We start from the raw sequence: 15,331 nt of genomic DNA, 5'->3' as shown, positions 1-15,331 counted from the left end.
CACACACACACACACACACACACACACACACACACACAAGGAAAGCGATAAACAAATTAGTACAAAGGGGAGGAGATTAGAAACCAAATGAGTTTACCCATACGCCATGACGCTGATTACCTTGAGACAAATACCTTTCTCATCATGATATCCTTAAGACTTGATTGTGCTCAATGTCTCATCATAGAGGGCAAATGAATGAGAAACAGTAGAAAACAGTGGACGACCTCATATGTAGAGGGCATTATTGTGGACGGGTTGGTCATTTGCTCCAAACGTGGCTTTAATATTAGATTCCTTTTAATTGAATGAAGTATAGCTGCAATTAACAAAAGTTTCTATTATCAATTAATTTTCCTTTTAATTAGTTGTTTAGTTGATTAAATGCCATAAAAACATACTCCAGAGCCCAAGGGGCCAACTTTAATAGTCTCATTTTGTCTGACCAACTGTCAAAACTTCAACTTCAACTTCAACTTTATTTATTTGTCATTTTATATGTACAGAGTGCATACAGAACGAAATTGCGTTGCATACAGCTTATAAATATTGCAATGATATTCCAGGTGCAACATTTCCGGATTATTTACAAATAGTTATACAGAAGTGCAGCAGTGATCAAAGTGTAAAACAGTGCAGGGGATGAACAGTGTGCAAATTGAAGAGTAAAAAAAGAGTAAAAAAGAGAGGAACTGAAATGGCTAAAAGTTCAGCAAACATCCAAACATAGTCATATTTCCAACAAAGAAAGGCCACAAATTCTCACATTTGACAAGCTGTAACCAGATAAATTTTGACATTTTCTACTTGATAAATGACCTACATGATTGTTCAATTATCAAAATTGTTGTTGATAAATTCACCAGTTGATTCATTAACCAACTGATGTTTCAAAGTTCATTCTTGACTTTGGGAAAAAAAACAGTTGAAGAAACAATCCTATCTCAAGGTCTATTTAGGCTCTGCTGGAGCTTTTGATCATGAACACATGACTATCATCAGTAGATGAGTATTTGGCATTTTAAAATGGTTTTGTAAACTACTGCTGCTAAAACTCAACTGTCAAGTCATTGTGGACGAAAAGTTTTGAAGTGCTCAGGGTTAAACAGGAAAAAAAAATTTTTTAACAGCTACATGTCTGTGACAACTGGGCAAGATCTGCTGCTGAGGACGTTTGCGATTGTGTCCATAATCACTCCCTATTTCCTGTATATATTGCACTATATTTACAGTCTGCCATTTTATTTAAGTGCCTAAACTCTGAATATGTAGTGCCCTCAAAAAAAGTGGTTTCCATGGTATGTTGTTCACTTTGTTTTGCTAACGATCCCACTATGCAACTGTTCAAAATCTCAATTTACATCTCACTGTAGATTAAGGGGAAACTGACCATGTATTATTCAAGTTTTCAAAATAGCACCAAAACATCATAGAATAGATCACATGTTTCAAACTCTTAGGTGTTAGGAGTATCTAGCCTTCTCACATGTGCTTGGATCAGGCCATAAGGAATGCAAAACATTTTACAGCTGACAGAAAAAGTTTAGTGAAAGCCTCTCTGTTTCCTCCCAAAGAAAACAACTGCATCACCTCACCAAATAAAGGAGAAAAAAAAATCCAAAACTGCTATTCTGACCGAACAAAAACCAAAAGCAGAGACGTACCATGAAGCAGGTCAGCCAATCTCTAATTCTTATTTAGCTCTGAAAATGGGATAATGATGATAATGAGTATGATTACCAAAATGGACGTCTTGGAGCACAATAATCTAAACTGTCCATCACAAAGAAAAAAAAGGATCTGTGCATTTTTTTGTGTGTGCCTGTGTGTTAGCGCTTACAGTACTACTCTGTAAATGAACTGACATTAGCATGCTCTGAAAGGAGAAGGGCCAGGGTTGAAGGGAGCAGGTGAAAATCTCACTTTGAATCATTTCCCCTCCCGGTCCCTGCCATTGTTCCTGTCCTCACACATGGCAAAGGCAGAAAGAAAAGATCCTATTATTCCGGCCCAAGCCTGTTCTCCTCGTTTATCGTTTAAAGAGGGGGAAGAGAGGGGGAATATTCTGATGGAAAGCAGGGTCTCTGTGGCAGCCTAGCAGTTGTGTGCCAGCTGAAAAGACTCCGCGGGCTGAAGCTGTGGCGGTGCCCACCACCTGCTGAGTTCTTTCTCCTTCATCTCTCCCCTCTCTCTCTGCTCTCTTTCTCTGCCTTTCACTGTCAAGCGCTCGGTGACTCAGCAGTCCAGGTTCAATTCAGACTGAGGCCTCATGAAATAAAGAAAAAAAGAAGGGTACAAAGAGAGAAAGAAAAAAGATTAATTTCTTGAGTGGGAGAGTGAAAAGGGGTAAAAGAAGCAGGCAGATACATAGGTACTGTATTTTGTTTTGCATTGAAATAGACTCCTAAGCTGCACCTGGCTCTGGTTATTAAAGTGATTTTTATGGGTGTTGAGAAGGACAAGGTTTACCTAACTTGCTTGATCTAACCTACAACTTCTAGTTTGTATATCTCATGCAAGTCACTCGATCTGTGACTACTTTGGCCTTGTGTTGTTGCCATACCTGCAACACAGACCTTGGACATCCTCCCAATGCTCCATAAACAGACCTACTGAATTTAAGATCATGTATTGATGAGACCGGTACGGTCAGGGAAACATCTGTGTGTGTGTGTGTGTGTTAAGAAATAATGAGAAAGGGTTAAAGCAAGGTGTTGTTATATATGTGAGCACACTCGCACAGCGAAAATCAATGGAATCCCACACAAACGAAGATATGTACATTGCCTGCAGCATTGCACTTTTGTGCCAAGACACGTGTCTTCCCAGTGGGATAGGATTCATTACACTCCTCCCTGAGGAAAAAGAGAAGGAGGAGGGCACGGTTAACAAAATGGACAGAGGGAACGGCCCCACAGGCAGAAACAGGGAGTCAAAAAGATGCAACTATGAAGAAGAGACAAAGTGTTGGAACCTGGGATGAACAGGACAGAGCTTTGCTTCAGAGGGGAAAGCAGCAGTGAATCAACGTCTCTCTCCTCTGTTCTACCAGGAGCATCATCTCTCTCTCAACGGCTGTGTAGAGAACCTGGGGCTCCGAGGTATAAATTCAACACATTGTTAATAATTGATGTGCATCAAAACATGGCAGATAAATCTACACATGATCAAAATGCATAAATTCAACTTGTGGGTGATCCACAGAGGGTTTTGTCAATCTGTTTCATATGCAGCTGGTATATCTTTCCGTACTCTTTACAGCAACTTTGGACCAATAAAAAACTTTTTGCATTCAGTTTCTGCATGCATAGCCCTCACTGCCAATAATCGTTTTTTACTTCTGATTTAAAAATCAACCAAATCCCACAACAGGTGGAGCTTTAACATAACTACAAAATTCATTTAGTGGTGAAAACTGCACATCTCTTAAACCTCTAGTCTCCATCTTTATAAAAATCATGTTTTTCCAAGCAGCATTGCTCAAACCAACAGGACATGAATATTTCACTTTGAAGCAAGCATCATATAGTTTAAATTAAGCACTAGAATAAGCTGAGCATGTAATAATTAGTAGTAAAACATGTATCTTTGATACATTTGAATAAATTTAAGGAAAAGGAGGACAAAAATCAGGACTTTAAACAGAATAGTTTGGTGGTTTAGGACACTTATTCTTTCTTGCAGAGGGTGAGTTGAGAAGATTGATGGCACTCTCAATGAGAGAGGCATCAATATATTCATATAACTGATGGCAAGAAAGCAAGTCAGCGTAGTTCCAAAAATATCACACAATTCGTCACACTGGAGGTTAAAATAGAACCAGTGTCCGAAGCAAAGTCCGAGTTCTTCTGCTTAATATCAGCTTGTAGACAAGAGGGGCATCTGGCATTGGAGATAAAGGTGGGTGTGGGTCGTCTCTGTGTGTGTCTCTGTTTGTGTGTGTTGTGTGTGTGTGTGTGTGTGTGTGTGTGTGTGGTGTGTGTGTGTTTGGTTTTGGTGTTCCACTTATAACAGACGCTGTCCATTTCCTTCGCCCACCATGGGCAGGCCAGGCATCTCTCATCCACATTCCTCAGATAATAGAGGGCCATCCCAGACAAGCAGAGACAAGCCTGGACCCACCTGGGCAGACCCTGGTAAATTCCTCTCATGCTCGCAGACCCACTGGGATAGGAAAAGCCGGGGAGAAGTGGGGGCATTTTTAGGAATTTGTCTCTTCGCCAGATAAAATCGGAAGCAGCATTTTGTGTTTGTTCTTGAGAAGCCAAAACAGCACTCAACACGAATGACCCCCAGCAGGCAAAGAGGCACTCCAGGTCTTTGCTGTGGGTAATGTCCACCCTGTACCGACCCACCCACCTACCCACCCCCCTCCACTCTTACTATTGTGTTTACTTGGCGCTGATGTTAGGGGAGAGAGGGGCTCGGGTGGGGGAGGGCAGGGTTGTGCTACCAACACATTGTTTCTCAGCGGCCCCCATTCAGGGTCATTTAGCATGTGACACCTCTAGGGGCACAGTGCATTACTAATGGCACAGAAAAGCAATGGATGTGCCAGCTCCCTTAACTCTGATCTGAGCCAGAATGGTGAGAAATAAGGGGGAAAGAGGGAAGAAAGTTGGATGGCACAGGGAGGGCAAAACTATTGTCTCAATATTAGGGACAATAAAACAACAGAAGAAACACATAATGGATGTATGGCAGTGAAAATAAATTCACCGTTAAGCAGACCTAAAGGTTGAAGAAGCTCATCTACATGCCTGAGGAGGGTGTGTGCATGTGTAATCTATACAAGTTCCTGCCTGGGCAAAAGGACTATGAGAAAGAGACACTGGGGGGAAGGGGCTATAGAAGGGCTGAAAAAGGCACAGTGTTTACCACAGCCGGGTCCGTCCTAACTATAGTAGGTGGAGATGATAGTAAAAATAATACAGTTAGGCAAAGCTCATCATGATCAATTTTCATTAGAATTAGTTTAATCTTAAAGGGAATAGTTTGAAATTTTGGGAAATCCATTTATTTATTCTAATACTGAGCATTAGATGAGAAGGTTAATACAATTTGTCTGTTAATTATGAAGCTAAAGTCAAGAGATGACTAGCATAGCTTAGCATGAAGACTGGAAGCAGGGTGACTGCAGTGTAGAAGTCATATGGTATTTTTTTCTAACCCTGTACCTCTCCTCATAGGTACATATTTGAATGTTGCATTTAAACGTGTTTCAGTCAAAGACCCTTGTGTCAAAGAATTGAGCATTCATTGCAAGTTATTTTAAAGTTAGATTTGGCAGAAAAGACTCCACTGTTTGAGGGAGCCCTCCGTCAGAATTTCAACAGCAACGAGGATCCTGCAGAGAGCTAATCCTCAAACACTCAAGAAACAGTGTCAGATACAAAACTGTATATGAACACAAGCTTAGCAAGATAATACTAAAGCTTCAATGACATGACAGAGGGAGTTGTGCAAGAATTAGCGCTGGGATTAGAGAATCTGTAGAGACAGTTTACAAAAGCCCCTAAAACACTTGATTGGATAACACTGGTCACCTGGAAACAAACATATGATCCATCAATAAGCTAATGACGTGACAGCTGATGTGATTAGAACTTCAGTGCTCCTCATGATGCGTTTTTTATTTCTCTTCTCTACTGTTTTAAGTGCACCTTACTAAATGTCACTGGGGGTATTCTTGTGACCACTGGTGCAGTTTCCCTGTGTTTGGCTTATTTCAAGAAGACTTTTCCCTTTGTCGTTTTACACTTTTGCAATGTTTGTGACTGGTCAAACATTTGCAATTGAGGGATTAGATATTGTTAATTTCAACGACAAATGCAGCTGTGATTTGTCAGTCATACAAAAGCTCTGAAAAATAATTTGTGTAGGAGTTGTTAAGGCATCATGAGGCAACTTATAGGAGGTACAAAAAGGCCAGAAGGTCAGTTACTGCATAACTGGAGAACCAGTAGAAAGCATTTCAATTTTGCAATATGGCAATAGGAAACAGCTCAAGAATCCTTGTATCTATTGCCTAAGGAAAAAATTGCCAACAGGATTTTACTTCACAGGAATAAAAAAAACGTACATAGAACGGCAAACTGCACAGGGTAGCAATACCTGAAAGGAGACAGGACACGTTACCTGTGAGTGGGAAGACAATACCCATTAGATATTATCTACAACCGGGATCACTTACACAACAGAATGAGACTTGTTCTCGAGAGTTAGGAACACAAAACAAAGAAAAGTCAAAAGCAGTCTTGGTTTTCAATCAAGCTTTTAATGAAAAGATCATAAAATAACAGTTTATTTTTTCTCACTGCTGTACATTAAGACTGCAAGGTTGTGAGTGCTGAGGTCAGCTGTATTACACTTTTATGACACTTTGAGTTTGCGAGCCCCATCGCTATGCACGGCGGTGGCTCTGACCTGAATACGAGCTCTCTGAGGAGTGGAGATAAAGAGAGCCCAGCCTGGGTGCTGCCAAAAGCCATGAAAAAGGGTCATAGAATCTCACCTTAAATACTGTTGTGTGCATGTTAGGTTGTGTGTGAAGTCTAGACGGTGGCATCTGTATTTGCATGAGTGGAGGTGTATACACATACATGCCAGCAAAAGTCCACCTGGGTGTGTACACTTTTGCATGTGAAGTGTGTTTGCCAAGTGGGAGGGCTTCTCGGCCTTCAATTATTCATCAGCAAAGACCCTACATGTCCATTCCAGAGCATCGCAGCCTTAGGAACCTGATACATTGAGAGGATGTTCCTGAAGAAAACAGACCAGAGAGGAAGCTTGATACACTCACTTTATGGGCAGCTCCACTAATCAACTCTATCAAGTATTCTATTTTTTTTTTTAGCAGTTAATCATGTCTTTTTATTATTTTAGTGCACATGAAAGTGACACTGTGCTTTTAAAAAACAGATGTACATTAAAAGGTTTCTTGTGAAAATATGCTGCTACAAACTCTATGTCAAAAGGATATTTTGGTTAAAGATGGACGGCAAAAAAAAAAAAAAAAGGAAAGAAATGCTGAGATGTAATGGCAAGATAGCACTTTTTTGTAAACACTGCAAGTTTTGAGGTAATTTGGCGTTTTCTATTTTTCAGTCACTACTGCACAACATCACTGGAGGTACAGTAAATACCGTAAATGCAGCAGAGCTGAATATAAAGTCGCATGCGCAGTAACAGAGATTACAGTGGGTCAAAGGGCTAAAGCAGAGGGTCAGGTGTATCTGAGATACAGCAAGGGACAGTAAAGCTTAGAAATGCTTCCATAGCACTGGAGGCAATTTTAAAACTGGCTTTGGTTTAGTCTGCCGAGGTAAGAAGGAGCATCTCCATAATAACTGGACAGACCAGCCCCTCTACTATACAAAATGCCTGGAGAGGATGGTAATAGTAACAACCGTACAACGTGTAACAATAAAACCAAGAAATGAGATGGAAACGTGAATGCTTAGAGCCAAGGACAGTCTCTCAGTTGCATTTCCTGCTTTGTATATTCATTTTTAAAGCTTTTGTAACACTGCATAATGATATGATATTTCAACAAACACACAGGAACAATGATGAGGTAAGAAGAGAAAGACAAAGAGTAAACTGTCAGTTAAATGGGAACTGATATGAGAGTGCCCAGGTCTTCCCAGAGGCTTTGAAAAACATACAAAGTGCACTTAGTAAAGCTATCTCACCCAACGTTTCTAAAATACTCCGATGTAGAACTAATGGACACTAAAACACATACGTTATGTAAAAGAGAAGGAAGTGGTTTAAGACAAGAAATATAACATCGTCGTAAGAACTAGCGTTCAGCGGAGAGAAGTGTCGATTATGTACATGTTTCTGCTTTGTGAAGTTTTTTTTGTGTTATTTATTTTTTTTATAAATGGCAGCAGAATGGCAACACCCAGGGAGAGCAAGCTTAAAAAGATACAGTAGCCTCCGTTCTGCGCAGGCAGGTAAGTGTCCTGCCTGTGTCCAAAGACACACAAGGGTTAAAGTTCAACACCCATGGTGTGCCGTCATTCAGTGAGAACTCAAGACATCACATGGGCAAACAAAAACACCCATAATGAATCACATGAAATAAAAACCCTACAGACTGTCAGGCATAACGGAAAGAAGATATTAAATGCCATAGACCATTTATTTGAGTTGGAAAAAATAAAATCAGTTCTCCCACAAAAAGGTTAACTTCACAGATTGTGGTTAATGGCTATGTTTTGTGTCTCATTTTTGATTCTCAGCTTGAAATCCTCTAAACGAAAAAAATAAAATAAAAATAAAAAGGGGGTCCTGCCTCCACCTCTGTCTCACACACTGAGCAATTCTTTTGCAGAGGTGAGGGCAGGACCAGAAATAAATACATTCATCACTGACAATAGACATCTGATAAAAAGAACACTGTCAATAAGTGTTTGCACCAACTTTGTATGAGGCCCGGCCAGCCAGAGGTTTGTGCTGCTTTTACCCACAGAATACAGTTAAAAAAACAACAACTTTCAAGACATTATAAAAAGCAGAAAAACAACAATAACATTCACAGTTAAGACTACCAGATAAGCCTGTTTACATGCATTGAACAAATCAAAGCTACATTGTCCAGATAAGTTTCGAGAACCGCCAGCATAAGAGATGTACCATGTTACTAAACCACCCAAACCATTCAAGCATCACCCACCCACTCCTACACAGTATGAGACCCAAGCAGCAGAGGTAGTCCTCAAATACATTTGGGTAAACACAAGGACACAAAATTGAGCTAAAGACCCTGCCTAACAATGCCTTTTGATTAATATGTCAAGGATGCACTGTCCACCCCCATCGCTGCGGTTCCATCTGAAGAAGGGCCAGAGGGCAGGGAGCGTGGGGCGTAGGGTCACCCCAAAGCCAGCTGGCAGAGAGAGGGGGGTGCCCCTAAACCACACACCCCTCCCTTGATTTGAATATGCAGCAGTTCTCCCCATGTTTGACGCCCTGCCTATGTTTTGGCAGCAACCTCTGTGGAAAAGCATCTTTTAAAAAATACACACAAAATCACCTCTCTGACTGGCCGAGCCTCGACTGAGGTCTGTAAAACTGTAAAAGTTTATGTAAACAATGAGATAAATACATGTTTCTTTTTAGAGCCACACATGGTTCCATAATCATTCAAATGTGCTTTGGTTTAAAAAATAGTTTGTGGATTTGGGTATGAGCTTTTTTTTTCTCTTCTTCTTAGTTCTTTGTACAACTTTGCAACTATTTCTGAACATACTGTGTTACTAACTTAAATGTAGACTTGTTTCGAGCTGCCTCGCCTTTGTCAAGGCTCTTTGTGTTAGTTGAAAAAGTACCCCCGTTTGTCTTAAATATGAAACTAGTGTTTTGCTTTTCCCATGATTAAAATACAGAGAAATCGATACAATACTATGTCTTACAAATGTAGCTGAGAGTCTGCATTCACAGATGCAAAACAATCCCTGAAGTATTTGAATAGTAGTAGTACTAGTAGTAGTAGTAGTAGTAGTAGTAGTAAGAGTAGTTGTGTGGTCACAGTTGGAGTTCGTAGTTTCTATTCTTCGTTATGTCAAACAAGCAAGCATTCAAATGCAGCTGAGATGGCTAGAAAAACACCTTTAGCGTGACAGACATTATGCTGTACTGCAGTAAGTGCCGACAGGTACAATAACGTTTGAAGGCAATGCATTGTGGACTCCCTCTTAAGCTAGAAGAGGTCACAAGCAACAGTGGATCAGGTGATAAATAACATATTTGTGGCTGGGGAGTGGGGAGTGTGAACAAGTCATAGTTGTACCATGCAATCACTTAACAGCAACTGCTCAACAGCAAGACACCAACATCCAACATAACCAAGTAACAACTCTGGGAGTCCAAGACGCAGGTACCTTAAAACGGTAGTGATGTTTGTGTAACTGTAGCTGCATCCCTATGACAACAAACATTTCACAGATCATAACATGAAGACGAAAGAGGAATACAAAGAAAATCAAGAAGACAGTTAAACCAACATAATAGAGGAATGCCTATACCAAAAACTTGTAGTGAAGGTTCATGCTCCAGAGTGTAACTGTTAAGAGTAGATACACTGGACAGGTTTCAGTGAAACCCACAGGCAACAGATGGGCCATTCCCAACTTTTGGTTGCTTATGAGGTAAAGCTTTTGAGATTTATAATAATTTAAAATCATTCTGTGATATAATGGAATACAATCAGAAACAAGAGGATGCCACAGAAGACCAACTTGTTGTCTAACTGTCCAGTGCATCTCTGCTTCTCCCTTCTTATTACAAGTTTTCACAAGTCAAGCAACTTGAACTTCACATTAAAATTCTGATTATAATTCCTATCTTTTTTGTCTTTTTCTCTTTTTTTTGGTCTGAACAGAACACATACAATGTCATCAACTCCCATTTTTAAAGACAGGGAATATAAAGTGATAGGAACTCTGGACACAAACAGAAAGAAACCAAAAACATGTTCAGTGAACGCGTCTTAAAACTTTACCATTTTCGTTAGGTGGTAAAGTTTATATTATACCGGCCCACCAATCAGCACAAGCTTTCCTTGCAAACCACGAGAACCTTCCTTAGTCTCAGAGTCATTGGCCAAAACTCCATCAAGAGTGGATTTCTTTGTCTGGACTTAGAATATAAATTCATAATTTGTTTTATACAGCAAAAAGAAATCAAAAGTGAAATAATTTAGTATGCTATATATCTTAAGTACATCTTTTTAAAAACTTTGGTTATGAACTTGTCTAGCAAGGTTAGTTACCTCTGTTCTCCTCTTAACATTCATAAGATCTTTGGAACACTATACATCTACACTAACTAAACACTTTTTGCTCAAGGCAGGAAGCTACAGTACACTTTGAGGTGGAGCCACACTTAGCAGGGCGCCCAAAAAGCTATATTCGACAAGTAAAAACAACAGCTAAAAACAATATTGTGTAAAATGAGCATTAAAAACCTGTGTTGAGAGATGGGCAGGTTAAAGCATTAGGTGAAACGTTACCATAATCTACACACTTTTTACAATTAATTACATAGGAACTTTCAACTAATCAACATAGAGTTCGTAAGAGTAATCAGAGGTAGCGAGGTCACAAGTCTATATAAATAGACTTCTTTTTTCTGAGGGGAGGAAACTATACAGACAAAAAAAAAAAAAAAAACGTACCCACTGAAAATAATGTTCAGTCGGAAATACCCTCTCCTTACCCCCACTAGACTACACCCACCCCATCCCAACCAAATTCCCTCCCCTCCACGACAAAAATCCCAGACTTTCCAGTTTAAACATTCACTGAAAGATTACAAGTTCCTTAAGTAAATCAAGTACCTCAAAGGGGTTAATCTTTCCAACCAGGATTCACTCCTGGGAGCACTAGCAGGCAAAACCAAAAACAATGAAAATGCTCTCTATATTACTGTGAACAGCTGTAGAGAGGACTTTGTGTATTTGTGGTCTGTAAAACTAAAACTAAACTTGATCCAATGTCATCCCACCATTTCTTTTAGGACCTTTAGTTAAAGCATGGAGATGGTCCCATACCCAGTTACCCCTCCTCTTACATACAGATCCCCATCACCAATATAGCAAAGGATATAAAGCTGTCATGGTAAAAATAATCTTTTTGCTGAATTATTGCCAGTATTGTTTGCACGGGTTTTTGGTCAAAATAGCACTGGAGTACAGAGGGGACTCTTAAGTTAATCAGTTTGATGATCAATCTGAAAAACTCAAAGACTCAATGCTCATAGGTAGAAGAGAGAAAGGCTGCTGAGGGGTATGCAGTGAGGGGCCTTGACTTTATATTAGTAGCCACATTCACATTTTACAGACTTGCAATGCAGACCAGAAGTCATGCCACTCTACCATGGCTTTGTGACTTTGGAGAGAGACAGGAGTAATTGTCCCTCTAGAACTCCTGAGAGGTGAGCAGACGTCGCGTGACATATATGATGACCTGATCCTTGCATCATCAAGTTCCCACTGTAGCCAAGAGCCCACTGTGGCTAACAGCTACATCATTCACTTAGCCAGGGCATTGTAAACTGGAATTAGTATGAGGAACTGTGTGTGTCTGCATGTGCGTTTCTTTGCTGTTGAGATGGAAAGGTAGAGAAATGTCTTTTGTTTTTTTTCTATTCCCAGAGTTCTTTGGCTTGATGCATTTCTAAGTGGGTGAGGTGTGCATTCTCAGGTGACTGATGAGGTTGCGCTGCTGGGTAAACTTCCCACCGCATAGCTGGCATTCATACGGCTTCTCTCCAGAGTGGACACGCATGTGCTCTGTCAGACGGTACTGGCGTGTGAAGCGCATGCCACACTCTTCACATGCAAACGGCTTGAGGCCAAGGTGGCTGCGCATGTGGCGTGTCATGGTGCCCCTCTGGGTGAACATTTTGCCACAGATGTTGCAGGGGAAGGGCCTGGTCAGCCAATGGCTCTTTTCATGTTGTCTCAGAGTTGCCGGGTCTTTGTAGCTCTTACTGCAGACTGTACACTTGAACGGACGCGTTTCAGAGCCAAAGCTGGAGGGACCCACAGGGGCAGAGAGGTCCTCTGCCTCCTCCTCATCTTCCTCTTTCACAAAGGTCCCTCCCTCCTCTTTGATGTAGAGCTCATCCTCATTGTGTGTCTCCACATGAGCATTGAGCTGCTCAGAACTAGGGAAACCCTTCCCACAGGGAATGCACACATAGAGGTTGTCTCCAAATGCTGGCTCAAAACCTTCCTGCCGGTACACGTAGTTGGCGCTGTGGTGTCCCCCTCCTGTTCCTCCTCCACCTCCTGCACTCTCGCCGTCACTTTGCCCACTCTCATCAGTGTGGTCCTGGCCATTCTCTCCTCCTTCTTCCTCCTCTTTGCACTGGAAGGACTGGTCAGAAGAGCGGCCATCTTTAGGACCCACAATCACCCCATTAGCCAGGGGCCTGTCATGATCTTCAGACCTCAACCCTGACGCCTCTTTCTTGGGCCATTCGTTCTTGCGAGCACCCTGCCGGGTTTTCTTCTGGGGTGGGGGGCCATCAGGCTGGATTTGGGTTTCCTCTGAAGCTTTAGAAGAGGAGTTGAGCTCCATGATCTCAGATCCACAGGTGTCCACACCTGGTAGGGTGGTAGAGGAGTCATCCAGTGAGGCACTGTTGGTTGTGGATACTGAGGCAGATTGAGGGGACTCTTGGGAGTTGCTGTGTGGGCTCAGGGCATCCGTGGCTGTGCCCACAGAGGGAGGGCTCTTCTTGGACAGGTCTAATCCAAGGTCTGGTTCCCCAGCACTTCCTCCACTGCTGAGGTTACCGTTACTGTTGCCATTGCCCCCATTCCCATTCCTCCCAGAGCTGCCAACAAACATTTCATCGTCTGAAAGCTTGTCCCGAAGGCCTTCATCTGGCTGTGGCTGGTCGGCATCGGAGGGGGTCGGAGGATAGTGGTTTTTGGGGCCAGCAGGGGTAGAAGTAGAAAGGCGCTGGTTGTTGAGGCGTAAGCGGCTAAGGGGACCTGGAGTGGAGGGTTTACCTGGCAGGGCTTTCCCACCACTGCGCTTGAGCTTCTTTCTGCACAGAGCAGCGAGGTCATGGAGCTGGAGGTAGCTGGCTGCGGTTAAGAGGGCACTAAAGTTACGCTCACTGCTCTGGTCTGACGAGGACAGGAGCTTCCCAGTGTAGATGAAGTCCAGAACTTGTCTGAATACAGAAGGGTTAACCATCTCTGTGTCAAGGTTAATGAGGTTATCGTGGAGGACCAAAGATTTGAAGTAAATGCTGCTTGCAGCCAGGATGTTCTTGTGGGCACGGAAGAGTGCATTCTCCACCACAATAATAACATCACACAGGAAGCCCTTGGCTCTCTGCTGGTTTAGTTGCAGCAGCAGTTGTTTGGCATGATTTGGCAGTTCCATTTCCACCTTCCTTCTTTCCTTCTCTCTCTCTCTCTCTCTCTCTTCCTACACGAGCACCACCTGAAGCTGCAAAAAAAGAAAGAAAATGTGGTTAGTTTCACATTTAAGACAGACTGGTACCATGATCAATGACAGGCTGTTCCATTCAGTGTGTACACTAGATTAAAGAAATGAAGTAAGAGTAGAGGTCTTTAAGAGAGTGCACAGAATATTTCCATACTTGAGTTGGCAATGAGAAAAAGCCTAAAAATGTTGACCTGGCAATGTGTTGTACTAGCTAGTTGTACCGACAGAGCTTGCATTGTCAAATACAGTGTGCTTTTGTGCAAGCTTGGTTTAATTTCTAGTTTATAAGAGGATTAAAATGCAATACAGACGGAAGAAAAAAACAACACTGCTTACATGTCTGACACATAATTAAATTGGGTGTGTTATGACTATACACTGTATACTATACACTGTACATTAATCTATGATATTAGCTCTCACAAGGAAAGTAGCACATGCCACATAATCACACTGGAACCCTTTCCTTCCTCTCAACTTCCTTTTTCAAACAAATTGCAAACCTACATGGATCAAGTTCTGATGCACATTTCCACTGTTCCGGCACAAAAACCAAGGTAAGAAGAAAGGGTAAAGTAACTACTTTCCTAAAGTGCCTCCTATCAGCTTTTCTTCTCTATCTCCGTGGAGTAACTAGTTTCGGTGAGGTGCCCTCTTTGGAAACTAGGCTCGCTCTTGCCTCCATTAGGTCATGGTAATGTCAGCCTTGCCCCATTGTCTAGGGGTGGGGGTCGGTGCCACAGTAGGGCCGGGGGGAGAGATTAGGTGACACCTGAGCAGGTAAACCAAACTACACAGAAGGAGTGGGCTTGCGGGGGGGGTTAAAAACAAGGACAGCAACACATGATCCCTGACGGCCTCATTTAAAGAATTAGGACAGAATCTCATTTACTGTTAAAGTACATAGTTATGACCATTTACATTCATACCACAGTGCTCTACTGCTAGTCTGAATAAACAAATTTTGTGAAAGAAATGTACTGCAATTGATGCACTGAGTCTATAGACAGCACAGGTGTGATGTAACAGTAGTAGTGTGCTTTAGTTAAAGCACCAGGGTGTGCCATTGACTCATGTCTGGCATGTTCTTAAAGCCCTAGATATGCTGGGAAAATAGACACACATCTGTAATGCCATTGATCAGAGCAGGGTGTATTCCGTATTACAAGAGATTACACAGTAATGCAGAGAAATGCTTAACTCAAGCCGTAAATACATGTGAAAATGTTCCATTTCCACCCAGTGCCAACTTAGAGATTTACTGAAAATCATGTTTCATAATACGCCGGAGTAAAGAAGGGAGTGGTTCCTCAATTCAGCTAGAGTTACAGAAGCAAGGACAAGACAGCAAA

The 15,331-nt window shown here is 41.8% G+C and overlaps 1 protein-coding gene across 2 annotated transcripts in view; it reads right to left on the bottom strand.

Moving 5' to 3' along the window:
- Positions 1–15,331, bottom strand: part of hic2 (hypermethylated in cancer 2) — a 25,825-nt gene that overhangs the window by 2,089 nt on the left and 8,405 nt on the right. Inside the window, exon 2 of one of the 2 annotated variants that reach the window (XR_004332060.1) lies at positions 12,084–13,979. Coding sequence is in view for 1 of the 2 variants with exons in the window: in XM_032516211.1 (XP_032372102.1) it covers positions 12,186–13,913 (1,728 nt within the window). In the remaining variant the exon portion in view is untranslated. Of the gene's footprint in view, positions 1–6,257; positions 13,980–15,331 lie in introns of those variants that run through there. The other variant, XM_032516211.1, reaches the window with a different exon arrangement.

The sequence above is a fragment of the Etheostoma spectabile genome, chromosome 5 (genome assembly GCF_008692095.1).
Source record: "Etheostoma spectabile isolate EspeVRDwgs_2016 chromosome 5, UIUC_Espe_1.0, whole genome shotgun sequence".
NCBI classification, from domain to species: Eukaryota; Metazoa; Chordata; class Actinopteri; order Perciformes; family Percidae; genus Etheostoma; species Etheostoma spectabile.
Note: the sequence above shows the minus strand (reverse complement) of the source record. Positions and strands in the feature narration are given on the sequence as shown.